At 36.6% G+C, this 16,457-nt stretch overlaps 2 protein-coding genes across 2 annotated transcripts; one reads left to right on the forward strand and one right to left on the reverse strand.

Annotated features, from left to right (window-relative positions):
- Positions 1 to 2,745: 2,745 nt before the first annotated feature.
- Positions 2,746 to 9,281, reverse strand: cops2 (COP9 signalosome subunit 2). Its single transcript, XM_046859086.1, has 13 exons — positions 9,158 to 9,281; positions 7,809 to 7,922; positions 7,426 to 7,503; positions 7,198 to 7,323; positions 6,147 to 6,236; positions 5,875 to 5,952; positions 5,615 to 5,789; positions 5,232 to 5,410; positions 5,089 to 5,141; positions 4,186 to 4,283; positions 3,995 to 4,077; positions 3,846 to 3,904; positions 2,746 to 3,310 (listed from the first exon to the last, which is right to left on the reverse strand). Exons 1-13 carry the CDS (start codon positions 9,209 to 9,211, stop codon positions 3,166 to 3,168), a joined length of 1,332 nt encoding a protein of 443 aa, XP_046715042.1. The 5' UTR covers positions 9,212 to 9,281; the 3' UTR covers positions 2,746 to 3,165.
- A 131-nt stretch (positions 9,282 to 9,412) lies between these two features.
- On the forward strand, positions 9,413 to 16,404 carry galk2 (galactokinase 2). The gene is made up of 10 exons (XM_046859087.1): positions 9,413 to 9,579; positions 11,550 to 11,638; positions 11,728 to 11,851; positions 11,948 to 12,038; positions 12,141 to 12,287; positions 14,556 to 14,654; positions 14,841 to 14,993; positions 15,213 to 15,423; positions 15,531 to 15,732; positions 16,051 to 16,404. Exons 1-10 carry the CDS (start codon positions 9,530 to 9,532, stop codon positions 16,256 to 16,258), a joined length of 1,374 nt encoding a protein of 457 aa, XP_046715043.1. The 5' UTR covers positions 9,413 to 9,529; the 3' UTR covers positions 16,259 to 16,404.
- Positions 16,405 to 16,457: the final 53 nt, after the last annotated feature.

Below are 16,457 nucleotides of genomic sequence, written 5' to 3' on the forward strand. Positions count from 1 at the left end.
GCAACAATTCAACATTAGAGGTACAAACCCCATTCCAAAAAAGTTGGGACACTGTACAAACTGTGAATAAAAAAGGAATGCAATAATTTACAAATCTCATAAACGTATATTTTATTCACAATAGAATAAAGATAAAATATAAAATGTTGAAAGTGAGACATTTTGAAATGTCATGCCAAATACTGGCTCATTTTGGATTTCATAAGAGCTACACATTCCAAAAAAGTTGGGGCAGGTAGCAATAAGAGGCCAGAGAAGTTAAATGTACATATAAGGAACAGCTGGAGGACCAATTGGCAACATGATTGGGTATAAAAAGAGCCTCTCAGAGTGGCAGTGTCTCTTAGAAGTCAAAATGGGCAAAGGATCACCAAATGTTGCGGCAAAAAAAAGAGTAATATCAGAAAGGAGTTTCTCAAAGAAAATTTGCAAAGAGTTCGAAGTTATCATCATCTACAGTGCATATCATCATCCAAAGAATCTGGAACAAACTCTGTGCATAAGGGTCAAGGCTGGAAAACCATACTGGATGCCCGTGATCTTCGGGCCCTTAGACGGCACTGCATCACATACAGGAATGCTACTGTAATGGAAATCACAACATGGGCTCAGGAATTCTTCCAGAAAACATTGTCGGTGAACACAATCCACCGTGCCATTCACCATTGCCGGCTAAAACTCTATAGGTAAAAAAAAAGCCATACCATATCTAAACATGATTCAGAAGTGCAGGCGTTTTCTCTGGGCCAAGGCTCATTTAAAATGGACTGTGGCAAAGTGGAAAACTGTTCTGTGGTCAGACGAATCAAAATTTGAAGTTCTTTTTGGAAAACTATCCAAAATGTCATCCAGGCTAAAGAGGATAAGGACAACCCAAGTTGTTATCAGCGCTCAGTTCAGAAGCCTGCATCTCTGATGGTATGGGGTTGTATGAGTGCGAGTGGCATGGGCAACTTACACATCTGGAAAGGCACCATCATTGCTGAAAGGTATATCTAAGTTCTAGAACAACATATCCAGATGTCGTCTCTTTCAGGGAAGACCTTGCATTTTCCAACATGACAATGCCAGACCACATACTGCATCAATTACAACATCATGGCTGCGTAAAAGGAAGATCCGGGTACTGTAATGGCCAGCCTGCAGACCAGATCTTTCACCCATAGAAAACATTTGGCACATCATAAAGAGGAAGATGCAACAAAGTAGACCTAAGACAGTTGAGTAACTGAAGCCTGTATTAGACAAGAATGGGACAACATTCCTATTCCTAAACTTGAGCAACTTGTCTCCTCAGTCCCCAGATGTTAGCAGACTGTTAAAAAAAGAAGAGGGGATGCCACAAAGTGGTAAACATGGCCTTATCCCAACTTTTTTGAGATGTGTTGATGCCATGAAATAAGAAATCAACTAATTTTATCCTTAAAATGATTCTTTTTCTCAGTTACTCTCAGTTACTTCTTAGATACGTTTTCTCTTTTTCTTTTATAGATGTCATCTATAATGTTTAATGAATAAAATATTGAAAATTGAAAATTCCACATCATTGCATTCTGTTTTTATTCACAATTTGTTCAGTGTCCCAACTTTTTTGGAATCGGGGTTGTAGGTTTCCTTCTCAATGCAGGCAATCAGGGTCATTATGTACATATATAAAGTGTTAATCTGGATACATAGTGGAGCCATGCATAATATTATTCCTGCAACAGTCCACATTATATGCAGGTCCCTTTTCTCAAGGCAAATTATTAGACTCATTATGTACACATATAGTGTTAATCTAGATATATATTGGAGCTATGCAACAATTTCACATTAGAAGTAGGTCTCTCCTCAATGCAGATGGCCAGGCCCATTATGCACATATACACTGACCAGGCATAACTTTATGGCTACCAATCACGCATAACATTACGACCAAGTGCCTAATTGTTGGTCCCCCTTTTGCTGCCAAAAATGTCCTGCTATCCTGAAAAAATTTCCACTTGCTGACTGAAATATCCCACACACTAACAGGTGCCATGATGAGATAATCAGTGTTATTCACTTACCAGTCATAATGTCATTATGTTATAATGTCATATTGTTATGCCTAATCGGTTATACAATGTTAATCCGGATAAATATTGGAGCCAAGCATAATCTTATTCCTGCAATAATCTACATTATAGGCAGGCCCCTCCTCAAGGCAGATGATCAATCATTAAGTACATAAAGTATTATTCTGGATATTCATTGGAGCCATGCAGACTCTCTTGAATTAAAGTTGTCTACATTATTGATCTGCCTATTTGTTATCAATGACCAATCAAAATTCTCATTTTCTATCCATCACACCCAACATTTTGCAACAAATTTCCAGCAAACAAATTCTCATTAAACATGGATTTTACATGTAAATCTTCATTACTTTTCCCACATAAAAATAATACATTTGAATTATTGTCTGAAGCAACAAATGCATCCTTTTATTTATTGTTCAAATATGAAACATGAGAACACGTTATGACCAGGGGTGAGGCATCAAATTCAACCTAGCCATAATTTAACTGAGATTCATTAATATGTACTATAAAGACATATGACTGAGCATCTTAGCGGAACAGTCTTTACTCTAACCTCACCCAAATCTTAATTATTTGTGAAAACCATAACTTCAGCATTTACTTTATTCACTGGTGCCATTGCTCATCGTCACATTGCATCGTGGTTCGTTAAGCGAAAACAAAACATGCTTTGACAGTGTTCAACAGATAAACATTCTTCCTTTTATTACAGAGCATCACCACCACACCTCTTTTAAAAAAACAACAAAAACAAAAAAATAATAAAAGGTATACCTTTCAAATGTTGGCTATAACCAAATGTCAAAACGTGAATAAAATAACACTTCCCAAGATGTCTCCGATACAGTCTTAAGAACAGACTTCAAGGATTCAGAACAGCGGATTTTCTTTGGGCATTTCTGTGTTGATTCAGATTCATAAAGCTGTTGGGGTTTAAGTATCAGCAGCTGCATAACACAAACTAGCCAGTTTAAGCGCACACTTCATCTCATTCAGTGATCAGGGGGTTTATGACCTGAAAGGAGTTTGTCACGGACAGCCCTCTGAGCCATCTGGGTTTCTGGTGAATGGGCTGTTTTTCAGGGTCTCAAGTGGTCACTCAAGCCAGTTTACTGACAATGGCCTGGTTGAGTGAGTTCAGCTGATTGGTCCATTTGTCTAGGGCTGTATATCGAGCTCCGCCTCTCTTCTGGTGATCAAGCTCCAACAGCTGGTTGACCTGATCAATGCGGCCATCGATTGTGCTGAAATGTTTCAGAAATTATGACAACAGTAATTAATAATACATATGGTTCAATTACCACAGAAATATATCCTTTCTGAAGTACAGGAATCACTGTTTTTTAATAGAAAATACTATTTAAGGACAAAAGTATTGGGACACCTGACTTTTCAAGCGATATGTGGTTCTCATGTGGAACTGTTACCATAAAATTGGAAGCAAATAATTGTATAGGATGTCTTTGGATGCAGCAGAATAAAATGTTTTTTTTTTTTTTTAAAACACCTTTGGGATGAATTGGAATGCTGAACCGCACCCCAGGCCTCCTCAACCTACGTCAGTAACTGACTTTACTTACAGCCTTGAGGCTGAAATGGCATAAATCTCCACAAGCACACTCCAAAATCTTGTGGAAAATTGTAGATCTTGTGGAGATTATAATAAAAGCAAATGGGAACTAAATGTGGAATGTGGTGTTCAAAAATCACATACAAATCTTATGGTCAGGTGTCCACAAACTTTTGTCTGTGTAATGTATAAGTGTCGTGTCAACTTACTTGTCTAAAATACACTGCACAAGCAAGCTTTCCACATCCACAACATCAATGTTCAGTTCCTGCAGGGAAAAAAAACTTTTTTGAAGTCAAGACACACCAATTACACTTAACTACACAAATTTAACAAAAAATAAAAAAATAAATTTTACCTTTGAAATGAAAGGTATGTGTATCCTAGTGTAAGGCTTAATTAATTTGATGAGCACTTGCGTTCTTATGTTCCGTAACAGCTCTGAAATATATAAATAACAAGATAGATAGATGTCGAGGTACAATAAGTTAAGGTTCAAAATATTTTCCCCATTTAAAGTAAATAAATCCAAATCCATGTCACACTAACCTTCAATGTGTTCTCTGATAAAGGGGTCATCCATTATGTTACTGTGATTCGTTTTCAGGATTTTCTCAAACTCTGTGATGTCATTGTTCTGGTAGGCACTGTAAATAAACAAAACAAGACTATACATTAGAACCAGTGGCTAAAGACATTTAAAAGAAAATTTATTTTGTTATATTAAATTATACGCCGGTGTGTAACATTCAGCTTCCGAGACCAAAAATAAATAAAAAATAAATAAAAAAGGGTCACATCAACCTAAAACAACAACGTTCATCGATAGACAAATATACTTTGGTATCTTAAATCTAATCTCTGCCTGATTTCAAACACTAAGCCATACATATTACACACACACACACACACACACACACACACACACACACATTATGTGTGTGCATATATATTATATGGGGGGTGGTAGCTCAGTGGTTAAGGCACCGGGTTACTGATCGGAAGGTCGGGGGTTATTGCCAAGCTGCCACTCTTGGGCCCTTGAACAAGGCCCTTAACCCTCTGTGCTCCAGGGGCGCCGTTTAATGGCTGACCCTGCACTCTGACCCCAGCTTCTGAGCAAGTTGATATATGCGAAGAACGAATTTCACTGTGCTGTAATGTATATGTGACAAATAACATATACGGAATAAGGCTATTCTTATATATATATATATATATATATATATATATATATATAAAAAAAAAATTAATAGTGATATATAAAAGTAGTTTGTGGGAAAGAAAAATGTTATTCTGATATTCAATGTGTTGATGTGAGAACATCCATCCAAACAAATGAAGTCACAGTATTAGTGTTAAGGGGGGAAAAAAATATGGTAACTTTTTTCTGGTCTGGGAAGCTTAATTGTAATGTGTGGTAATTAATTATTTGTCTTTATGCTGCCTTACCTTACCAAGTTCGTCATTGCTAAAATTTCTGGATCATTCTTGTAGGGTTTGGCCTAGCCACAAAACAACATTTTAAAAAAAATCAAGAGTTAGTCACGTCACAAACCGGCAACACAAAGACCCCACGTTTGATGTTTCATTACCTCTTGAGAATCAAATGGGTTTATTCCAGACTTCATCAGCATATTGGCCAAGACCAAGTACTTTAAACACGTGGTTCGTCTGGGGCTTCCAGATTCATCATAATTTTTGAACGCTTCGAAAAAGTCTGTGTGGGCCTTCTCAAACTCTCCCTCCCTTAAGTGCATCTTTCCACCACATTCTACACACACACACACACACACACACACACACACACACACACACACACACACAAATGAATACTGAAATTTAACTAATTAATTAATTATTTAAATTAAGTACATTAATTTCTTAAATTAATTAATTAAAGCATTTCTCTGTTATTATTACTGTAAATATGGTGTCAATTAAGTAAACAAGAAATATATATCAGAGGACAAATTACCTCGGATGACTCCCATGATGAGCGGATGAGGGATTGCTGACTTGATGTGTAAAGATTGCTCATAGAGTGCTTTCAGCTTCTTGTTGTTCTTTTGGGCTGTGTACATCTGAATTTCCAACGCGTAAATCTCCAGCAACTGCGTGCCTTTCTTCAGATCATCTTCGCCATCATCGGTCTTTACAAAGACAATTGAACAATTAAAATATAATTAACATTTCTCATCGAAAAAGTCTAAAGGTTCCGCATTGGAGCTCTTTTACCTGACATGACTGGTGCAACTGCCTGAGGATCTTCTGAAGTTTTCCATACTCTTCTCTCTCCAAGTACAACTTGCCTAACTGGAATGAGCAGACAAACACATTTTAGTTTAATCATTTTAACATTCATTTGTAAGAAAAGCAGACGAATTAGGTTATAGCATGTTGATCGATTAGAAGGACACTACATCTAGAATTGGATTTTAAAAATTAGGCTTTTGAATCATGTGGACTGGATTTTACTAATTGTGTTTTTCAGACATCATCATAAATACCTTTGTGTTGGTTTTAAACCACAGTCTGTCGTTTTTGGCGTCTTTTAATGCTTCTAGAGTCGTCTCATAAAATTCTTGAAGTAAGTCCATCTGTAACAGTCAAGAAGAAACAAATAGTTTTTAGATTTGGCTGAACAAAAAATAAATATGCTAAACTAAGTTATAAAGAAATATATTTACATTGATGTTTATTCAGTCCATGAGTAATTAAAATTAACAAATTATAACAAACTGAAAATAAAGCTTTATCCTAATATTGGTCTTTAGGTGTAAACACTGAATTTCTTTCTCCATGCCCACTTCAATTTTGCCATGCAATACCCCTGAGATGTGTTTAACGAAGGTGCTGCGTTATTCGGCTAATTATGGGTTTAAAATAAATAGTCGACAATATTAACAGGTATTTCTGCCGAAGCGCTGTGATAGAAGAGTATCTGCGAGAGTGAGAGGGAAAGTTTATAGGACTGTGGTGAGATCTGCGATATTGTATGGTTTAGAGACAGTGGCATTGAGTAAAAGACAGGAGGTGGAGCTGGAGGTAGCAGAGCTGAAGACGTTGAGGTTTTCATTGGGAGTGATGAGGATGGACAGGATTAGAAATTAGTTTATTAGAAGGACAGCACATGTAGGACGTTTTGTAGACAAGGTGAGGGAGGCGAGATTGTGATGGTTTGGACATGTGCAGAGGAGGGACATGGGGTATATCTGTAAAAGAATGCTGAGGATGGAACTACCAGGAAGGAGGAAAAGAGGAAGACCAAGGAGGAGGTTTATGGATGGGGTGAAGGAAGACATGCAGGTAGTTGGTGTAAAAGAGGCAGATGTAGAGGACAGGGGTGTGTGGAGACGGATGATCCGCTGTGGCGACCCCTAATGGGAGAAGCCGAAAGAAGAAGATTTCTGCCGAAGCGTCAAAATTAATTCAGGTGTCAAGTACATGAAAGGTATTTGAAGGTCTGTTAATGCTGATGTTTAAGACCTGTTCAGGTGAACTAATGTGCTAAATAATGTCAATTAAGGGAACAGTAAAGCGTTACCATGGATACAATACCTGTTTGGAAGTTGAAATATAATCTAGAATAGAGTTGATAGATTTCTCGGAGTAGTTCCGTGTTACAGCACTTCGTATATATGTCAAGAGCTGTTTGTATCGGTTCATCATTTCTGGAAAATTTGTCTAAATAGAAATAAAATAAAATAAATTGGGGGAATAAAATGTTTATCAGCCAGCAGGAAAACAATTTCACAAATTCTAAAGTCTATCATCGTTGCTCCTTACCAACTTAAAATTGATTTTAATCATCTGTTTTAGAGCTTTGAACCCCCATTCTCCTTTTTCACCCTCAAGCTCCAGCACCTAGAATTCAGATCAGAATGCAATAGGGTCATTTCTTTTACAGCAAACTTTATAAACAGAAATAAATGTATTGTCATTGCATAGTACAAGTTCAGGTTAAATATGTAATACTGTATATCAAATAAATAAACAAGATAATAAGTCGAGTATATGCAGAAAATGACAGGTAATTACAATTGATTATAAAAAAATTCCATTTTAAAATAGTAAATAAAATATTATATGCAATAATTAAATAGTTTATGCAATATTAGACAGACAGACAGACAGATAGAAGTAGGTGATATAAGTAAGTGCTGCTTTACCTTCTGAAAGCTACTCAAAGCAGCTTTGGGATCATCCTCCTTTAGAGCTTTTGAATTATAGTACTGATTCTCCAAGTCAACATTTGGCTCAGAGTTACTGTCCTCTGAATATTCCTGAAATTGACACAGAAAAACACATCAGCTATTAAGATTAACAACCGTGTGTTTTAGCATCCCACTGCCATGCTCGGATGTAAAGTAAATCCCAGCATATGTCCCATGTTTCTCTCTCTGTCACCTCTCTACTCTTTCAAGAAGCATGAAAATGGATTTGGACTGTAATTAATATAAACATTCTGCTGCAATGGCAGAAGACTACAATCACCATGGATAGTGTTTAAAGTTTATAATCTTACTAGTAATTGAACTATAAAGAAGTGATATTTTGTGTCACCCAGATGAGGATGAGGTTCTCTTTTCAGTCTGATTTCTCTTAATTCTCTCTATTGCTCAGACCATCTCAAAGGGTTTTTCTCACCACTGGTTCGATCATTAGGGGAAATTTTAAACCTAATTTGTAAATTTGAGGTTATAATTGCGTCTGTTTATTTTATAAAGCTGCTTCGGGACAATTTGCATTGTTAAAAGCACAATACAAATAAAATAAAATTGCATTTTAAATATCTATTTTTCAAACCTTTCCAAAACCTGACAAGGTGTTTACTGACATGACTTTTGACTACCTGTTGTTTATTTCTTGCTGTTTTGTACTTCACAACAGGAAGCATTTTAAATATATGTAACGTAAGACAGAGTTAATGCTTAATAATTATTATTAGTATTATGAATATTATGAACAAAACAGCAGAAAGTGTACGTCAGTGCACTGGAAAGCTTGACTGCCCATGCACCTCGTCATATTTGTAGATCGTTTTTATTCCCTAGTCTCATTAGTCACTATATTATAAATAAATGATGATTTAATACATAATTGTTTGAGTCTGGAGCTGCTGGAGTGAGTAGTGACAGCTCTCTTGGCTGCACAGGCTTAGCTCAGCAGCTAAGCGTTTAGCATCCTGTAATACTGCATGCACACTGTAGCGGCGGTTCACAGTAAAATGACTCGAAAAGACATATTGCAAACTTTACAATCTATCCAACTAAATTTCTTTAGATTCACAAAATCAACAAGACGAGAAGTTAACTACACCCATGTCTAACCAAAGCATGAACAACCTGAAGCTACCAGGCTAGCTCCTCCCGTATGCGATAACTAGCTATACAGTCAGAGAGAAGCTGGATCCCTGCGCGCTTTTCTCAGCCTCATTTTAACTGCATTCACAACCAAAATTACAGACATTACAATATAAGCAAAGTGAGTGCAAAGCTACGCAATCCGCTTTCTTTACCAGATCATAATCTTCTTCATCGTCGCACATGAAATCATCTTCCATGTCAGACATTTTGACCGGTGAACAGGGCCGGAACACTCCCACAATCCTCCGCGCTTCAAAATAATCACGGTGTAAGACGTACTGCGCATGCGAACAAAACATTCCACATGCTCTGATCCCAGATCAGATATGCGCCATTTTTGTATTATAGCACAGAGCGCTGTTTGAGAGGCTGAAACTGCTCCCAGACCGGTTTAACACCTGCTTTACTTCCCAACGCTTTTTGAATGAGGCGCAGCTTCCGTATAGCTGGAAATACAATATCCGGATTTAATCGTCACCTGATAAACTGCTCGAGTTCGTGTTGTAGATGATCCGTGGGTCCTAATGGCAGCAAATCCACCCAAAATCAAGGTGCTGCTCAGCGACAATGACAGGTAAGTTTACTTCCCCAGCAGAGAAGCGACAGTAGGGCACTTTCCATTGAATTCATGTGCATATAGAAAATAAGTGCAGTGAAACCTTGTTAAAGTTTTCTGCTGACAGCAGCGTTATCAAACTGTATACACTCTAATCTGTATTTAATTTTTAATTTTTGTATTCCATCATCTTTCATATAAAGGTTTATATATAAATGTTGCTTCCTGGTAGATAAAGTTGACAGAAACAGTATAGAGATAGAGAGAGAATAAAGTTTGCCCAATATTATTCACAGATGTGCATTAATAAAACAATTCCTTTCATCAAACTACAGAGAAACAACAGTTTAACATGCAACTTAATATATATATATATATATATATATATATATATATATATATATATATATATATATATATATATATAACATTAAGGTTTGCCCCTGTTGTGTTTTGTGGTAGAACACACGTGATGATTTTGTCACATGACATTTAAATGCTCGCACAAGCAGTATTTTCCCTGTAAATCAGCTCCAATAAAGTCCACCCCGAAATAATTTTCTAAAAGTAAACACAAAACAGTTTTCTTGTAAAGTAAATTTTTATACGTTAATATCAAGAGTTTCTCTCTTTTTGAGCAATTTGTGCTCTGCATATTTTTTTTGTAAACAAAAAAAGAAATTAGAAATAACTCTCTTGTCCTCTGTTTGCAAATTAAGATGTAAAACATATTTAAACATATAGGCACAACCACCCTAGTGCATGTTTAAAAAAAAATATATATATATATTAATAATAATAATAATAATAAATACAGAAAAAACACAAAAACAGCACTTATGCATATCCCAAACTTTTATCACTACACTGATCTTTAATTATTGTATTGAAAGATCCCATTCCATGATTATTATACGTGTAATAAAAATCCACTTCTATTAAATATTTAGAATATTCTGAAGAATTATTTTTCTTTACTTTATTTTCACTGCTCTTAAATGATGTGGCCAATTTGACAGTTTAATATTTTTATTGGCCAAATTAAAGACTGACAAAATATTTAAAAAAAAATTAAGAATTTGATTGTCATTCATCCTCCCATGTGGTCAGCATCACATTTGCAGAATCAACATTCCCACTTCATTTTCTCCGTCACAGACTGAAAATCCAAAAGCAAACATAAACTCTGTATTTTTATATCTACAGTTTACATGTAGCTTCCGGATCTTTTAAATCTGTTAATACTGCACAACATAAGTGGGTTTGTTAACTATCTTACAGTTTTCTTACAATACACAAAAAAGAATTGAAACTTTTATATACAAAAAAATTGCCCTTTTCTGCAGCTAATAGTTAACCATTTAATGTAACAAATATACACTACAACAAGATCCCAGAACTTGTCAGAACTTGTATCTACCAATTATCAGCAGTAGATGGCAGTAGGCCTACCAAATTCTACTGATCTATTGAATCCAATCCAGGTCTCCTCTTCAGAATGTATAGAAACAAATGCACGCAATATATGTTTATTTTTGTTTGTTTGTTTTTTGTTTTTTAAAACTTGCTGCAAAGTTGCTTAGACTCGAGACAGGATAAGGACTTAACAGTGGTAGCTTGGAACTAATACTCAGTTGTGTCAGTAGGGTGATGTGTACATGGCAAAACACCTTGACGCTTGCGCATTAGTGCAGTTATCCCATCTACAGACCTAAAGTCAGGGGTCATCATGATGATCCTTATTTATTTATTTTTTTTATTATTATTATCTTTGGATTGAATTTTTTGTGATCAGTAGAATTGTGCCTTATTTGCACTAATAAAAAAAAAAATATATATATATATATATATATATATATATATATATATATATATATATATATATATATATATATATATTTATTTATTTATTTTAATTATTATTATCTTTGGATTAATTTTTTTGTGTTTAGTAGAATTGTGCCTTATTTCTCCATTTCCATTTAAAGATTACAGAACCTGAAAAAGGCATTCACTGGGAAATATGGAGAAAGTCCCCTGTTTTATGCTTTTGCTCCTGGCAGAGTGAATTTAATAGGTTGGTTATATTTTGTCTCTCACGTTACCATGCTATGTATACACGATGCAACAGACTGTACTTATTAAATTCGATTAAACCAATTACAGGAGAACACATTGACTACTGTGGATATGCTGTCCTCCCTATGGCTATCGAGCAAAATATCCTTGCTGCTGTGTCTGTGAATAACTCTCAAATAATCCAACTGGCCAACACTGACCCTAAATACAAGTGAGTGTCCCTATTTCTAATTAGTCATGCCACAAACTGAAGATGGCACTGTTAAATATTTGTACTAAATAACTGCTGTGGGTTTTTTCCCTGCAGGGATTTCGCAGTGTCTGTCTGTGAAATCACCATAGACCCTAAGAATCCTCAGTGGCACTATTACTTTCTTTGTGGAGTCAAAGGTGTTCAGGTTAGAAAAGAAGTAGTGCTGTATCTTAGTGAATCTTAGTGTGCTTAAAAAACTGTAACATTTGAAGCCTTGATATTTGTTATAAATCTTTTATCCTTTCAGGAACAGCTGAGCTTGTCGCCTTTGGCTGGGATTCGGTGTGTTGTGGATGGAACGATTCCAGCTAGTTCGGGTCTGTCTAGTTCCAGTGCTCTGGTGTGCTGCGCTGGTTTGGTCACTATGGAAGCGAACGGAAAATCTGTCTCCAAAGTAAAACAGAATTTCTAATCAACTCTTTCAGCCATGAATTTCTTATGTATATTAACTCATTAAATAACACTAGGTAGTCTGCTTGGGGCTGAATCAAGTTCAAGTTATTTTTATAGTGTATTTCACAATTGACATAGTCATATTCGGTTAACCGAGCCAATTCAGATATTTGGTCTGGTTTTAATGAGGTGTATAGCTGGGTATTGTCAGCATAACAGTGGAAGCTAATTCAATACCTTCTAATAATATTTCATAAGGGAAGCATGTATATTGTGAAAAGCAGAGGTCCTAGACCTGAACCTTGTGGCACCCCATATTTTACTAGCATTAACCTGGACAGTTCTCCATCTAAATATGCAAAATGGTAACGATCAGACAGGTAGGATTTAAACCAGCTTAATGCCTGTCCCTGAATGTAATTCTGTGAGTGATTCAAAAGAAAGTCATGATCTATGGTGTTGAATGCAGCACTTAGTTCTAGTAAAACTATCAAAGAGATGCAGCCTCGATCCAAAGCTAAAAACAGGTCATTAGTGATTTTAACTAGCGCAGTTTCTGTTCTATGATGTGCCTGAAACCTGATTGAAACTCTTCAAAGATACTGTTTTCTTGTAAGTAGGAACATAACTGGACAGACAAAATATTTTCTAAAATCTTAGACATAAATGGGTTTGTAATTTGATTGTTCATTGGGATCCAAATAAGGTTTCTTAATGAGGGGTTAATAACTGCCAACTTGAGGGGTTTAGGGACGTGACCTAAAGATAGCATGGAGTTAATAATATTTAGGAGAGGCTCTCCATCTAGATACTTTCAGTAATTTATTCAGAATGGGATCTAACAGACATGTTGTTGGTTTAGCTGTGGTGATCAGATCGTGCAGCTCTACCTGCCCTATACTTGTAAAGCATTGTAATTTTAATTGTGGAGCTTTAGGTGACACTGGATCACGAGATGCTCTCAGAGGTTGGACCTCCACAATTGTGTTTCTGATACTTTATATTTTTTCAATGAAGAAATGTATGAAGTCCTCACTACTCAACTGTGTTGCAATACTCTTTTCAGATATCTGATTTGTTGTTAATCAAGCCACTGTACTAAAAAGGAACCTGGGATTGCTTTGTTTGTTTTCTTTGAGTTTGCTCAGGTGTTCAGCTTTAGCAGCGTTTAGTGCCTGTCTATAGCTGAGCATACTTAAATTCTAAAAACATTTTCTCTCCAGATTACAGGCTGCTCTCTTGAGGGCATGCGTATGACTATTATACCATGGTGCAGGTGTTTTAATTGGATGGGGGCAAAAGTGTCTAAGTTGCTAGTGAGGATAGTTAGCCATTTCATCAAGATCATTAGCATTTAGGGTTTAGTAAGATGTTGAGACATGTCAGGCAGGTTACTTCTGAATCTGTTCTTAGTGGTCGGAACAATAGTCCTATCAAGTTGATAATGTGGTGAGACACGGCTAATATGCTTAACCAGTAGTGTGTACAGTATCACAATTGTCTGTGATATCATCAGTCTGAGGTAAAATATCTTTATCAGTGACGTCTGCTCAGTCCAGTTGAACCAGTGCTCCTCGTCTTGTCATATTATGGGATTAGAGATGCGCTGATGGTTAATGATGATCTGCAAGTCATCGTGTTAGGAAGTGTAATGTCCAAATAAAGCAACAGGGACAAGCTGCAAGTCTTTAGGTTTTTGTTAAACTGTAAAAGTGAGGGGACAGAAAAACGTGGCTTTTGTAGGAAAATTTACGATGGGTTTGTATCACACTGCCCTGATCCTACAGTAACAGCATGCTCTGTTATACTACAGTAATTCGCCAGTGATTCTTTTTAATTAATTACGAAACAACATGCTGTAGATTGTAAGATGTCCAACTAATCACATTTAATGCAGAGTCTGCCATGTAAGCATCCATAGCCACAAAGATAATAAAACACTGTACTAGAATGGGTGCATTATTTAATCAGCACCTTGTGACCAAACAGAATAGTATTAGGAATTGCTCTGATATAGATAAAAGAAAGCCAGAAGTCTTTATAGGGAGGATAGATTCACAAAAAATTACAGTATTAGTATTAAACAGGGATATTTTCCTTGTAATTAGTTGACAGGCACTTGATGGGTTAGATTTCTACAGGTTTCTAGGTTTTGTCAGTGTAATATATATACATTTTTATAGCCAGAGTTTATAGTGAAACCATTTTTATTTTAAACTACCACTAGCTAAATGCATAGTGTATAATCCTATCTTTTTTTTCCTGACAGGTATTGTTGGCTGAGACATGTGCCAAGTGTGAACGCTATATTGGAACTGAAGGAGGAGGAATGGATCAATCCATATCATTTCTTGCTGAAGAGGGAACTGTAATGTATTTCATTCTTATCCACACAATTTGTGTAAAGTCTGTCTTAATGGCTTTTCTAGCTTCAGAGTCATGCTGTGTGTACTGCATCTTCATTTCCTAGATGATCTAGTTTGACTTTGTCTTGGTCAGTTTCTGTATTTCTGTTCCTTAATTGTCTGTTTTCTCACTATGGTTATCACTCAAGGCAAAGCTGATCGAGTTTAATCCTCTGAGGAGTAAAGATGTGAAGCTCCCAGCTGGTGCTGTCTTTGTGATTGCCAACAGTTGTGTGGAGATGAACAAGGCAGCCACGTCACACTTCAACATTAGAGTGGTGGAATGCCGCATTGCTACGAAGGTGAGGAGCTCATTATACTGCACTGCATTTTATTGTAATCATCTTGATTGAGAAACTAAGTTATCTCTACATACTTTGTAGAATTTCTTTTTTATTTTATAAGTTAATAAGGTGTATCCAAATTCTCCAAGGGCTACAGGTTTAACTCTTATAGTTCCTCTCGTCGAAATGTTCTAAAACAAGATCATCTAAGAGAAACCACATTCATTCTGTTCACAGATTCTGGCTAAAACCAGAGGTTTGGATTGGGGTAGTCTGCAAAAGCTGGGAGAACTTCAGACACAACTGGGCTCAAGTCTGGAGAAGATGCTGGATTTGGTGGAGGAAGTTCTTCACCCTGAGCCCTACAGCAGAGAAGAAATTTGCAAGATTCTGGAAATCACCACTCAGCAGTTATGTGACAATATCCTCAGTGCAAACACACAGCATGGTAATGCATATACGGCTTATAGTGAATATAAGAATCTGGAACATCTGAACCTTCTATTTGCATTATTAAATCAAATACAAACGTTCCTGTTTCTCTTCTTACTTCAGTGACTCAATTCAGGCTGTACCAGCGGGCCAGGCATGTGTACAGCGAAGCGGCACGAGTCCTGCAGTTCAAGACTGTGTGTGATTCTGCACCTGCTGATGCTGTTCTGCAGCTTGGTGAGCTAATGAACCAAAGCCATTCTAGCTGCAGAGACTTGTATGAGTGTAGCTGCCCAGAGCTGGACCAGCTGGTGGACATTTGTCGGTAAGTAAGAGAAAAAAAAATCTCAAAACAATGTCACATGGGGTGGGGAGGGTAAAAGACTGATTTATTTATAAATGTGTTGAAGACGGACACAAAAAGACTAACTGATAGGAAATATTGAAACATAAGCAAATAAATTCTGGCCTGGTTCGTTGGTTTGTAAACTTAACAGGATTATTTTGGTTTTGCGTTGGATCTTTTGAAATGTTCATAGTGCTGTTTATAGTGTAACATACTCCACACCCAATGCTCTTGATTAGTTAGTGTTGTGATTGAACACTGTAGTATTGGCTAATATTGATATGGTGTTCTTCACAGGGAGGCAGGTGCCCTGGGCTCTAGGTTAACCGGCGCTGGATGGGGAGGCTGTGCTGTTTCCATGGTACCCAGCGAAAAGAGGGATTCTTTTCTTCGGACAGTGAAAGAGCGCTACTACATGCCTGATGCTCGACGAGCAGCCCTGGTAAAGCAGAGCCTTTTTGTAACAAGGCCAGGGGGAGGAGCAGCTATTTTTACAGAAGAATAAAACATGGTAAACATATATAATATTCTGAGGTTTTTTTTTTTATCATGATCAAAATATCAAATTTACTGCCTCTAAACTTCAAAGGGAAAAATTGTATGTCTGATTTAATCAAATTTGATTGAGCCTGGATTAAAGAGATTGTTGAAGCCTGCTGTGTTTCCTGATGTAAAGCTTCCGCATAGTTTATGCAGTAATGCTG

The sequence above is a fragment of the Silurus meridionalis genome, chromosome 10 (genome assembly GCF_014805685.1).
Source record: "Silurus meridionalis isolate SWU-2019-XX chromosome 10, ASM1480568v1, whole genome shotgun sequence".
Lineage (NCBI taxonomy): Eukaryota > Metazoa > Chordata > Actinopteri > Siluriformes > Siluridae > Silurus > Silurus meridionalis.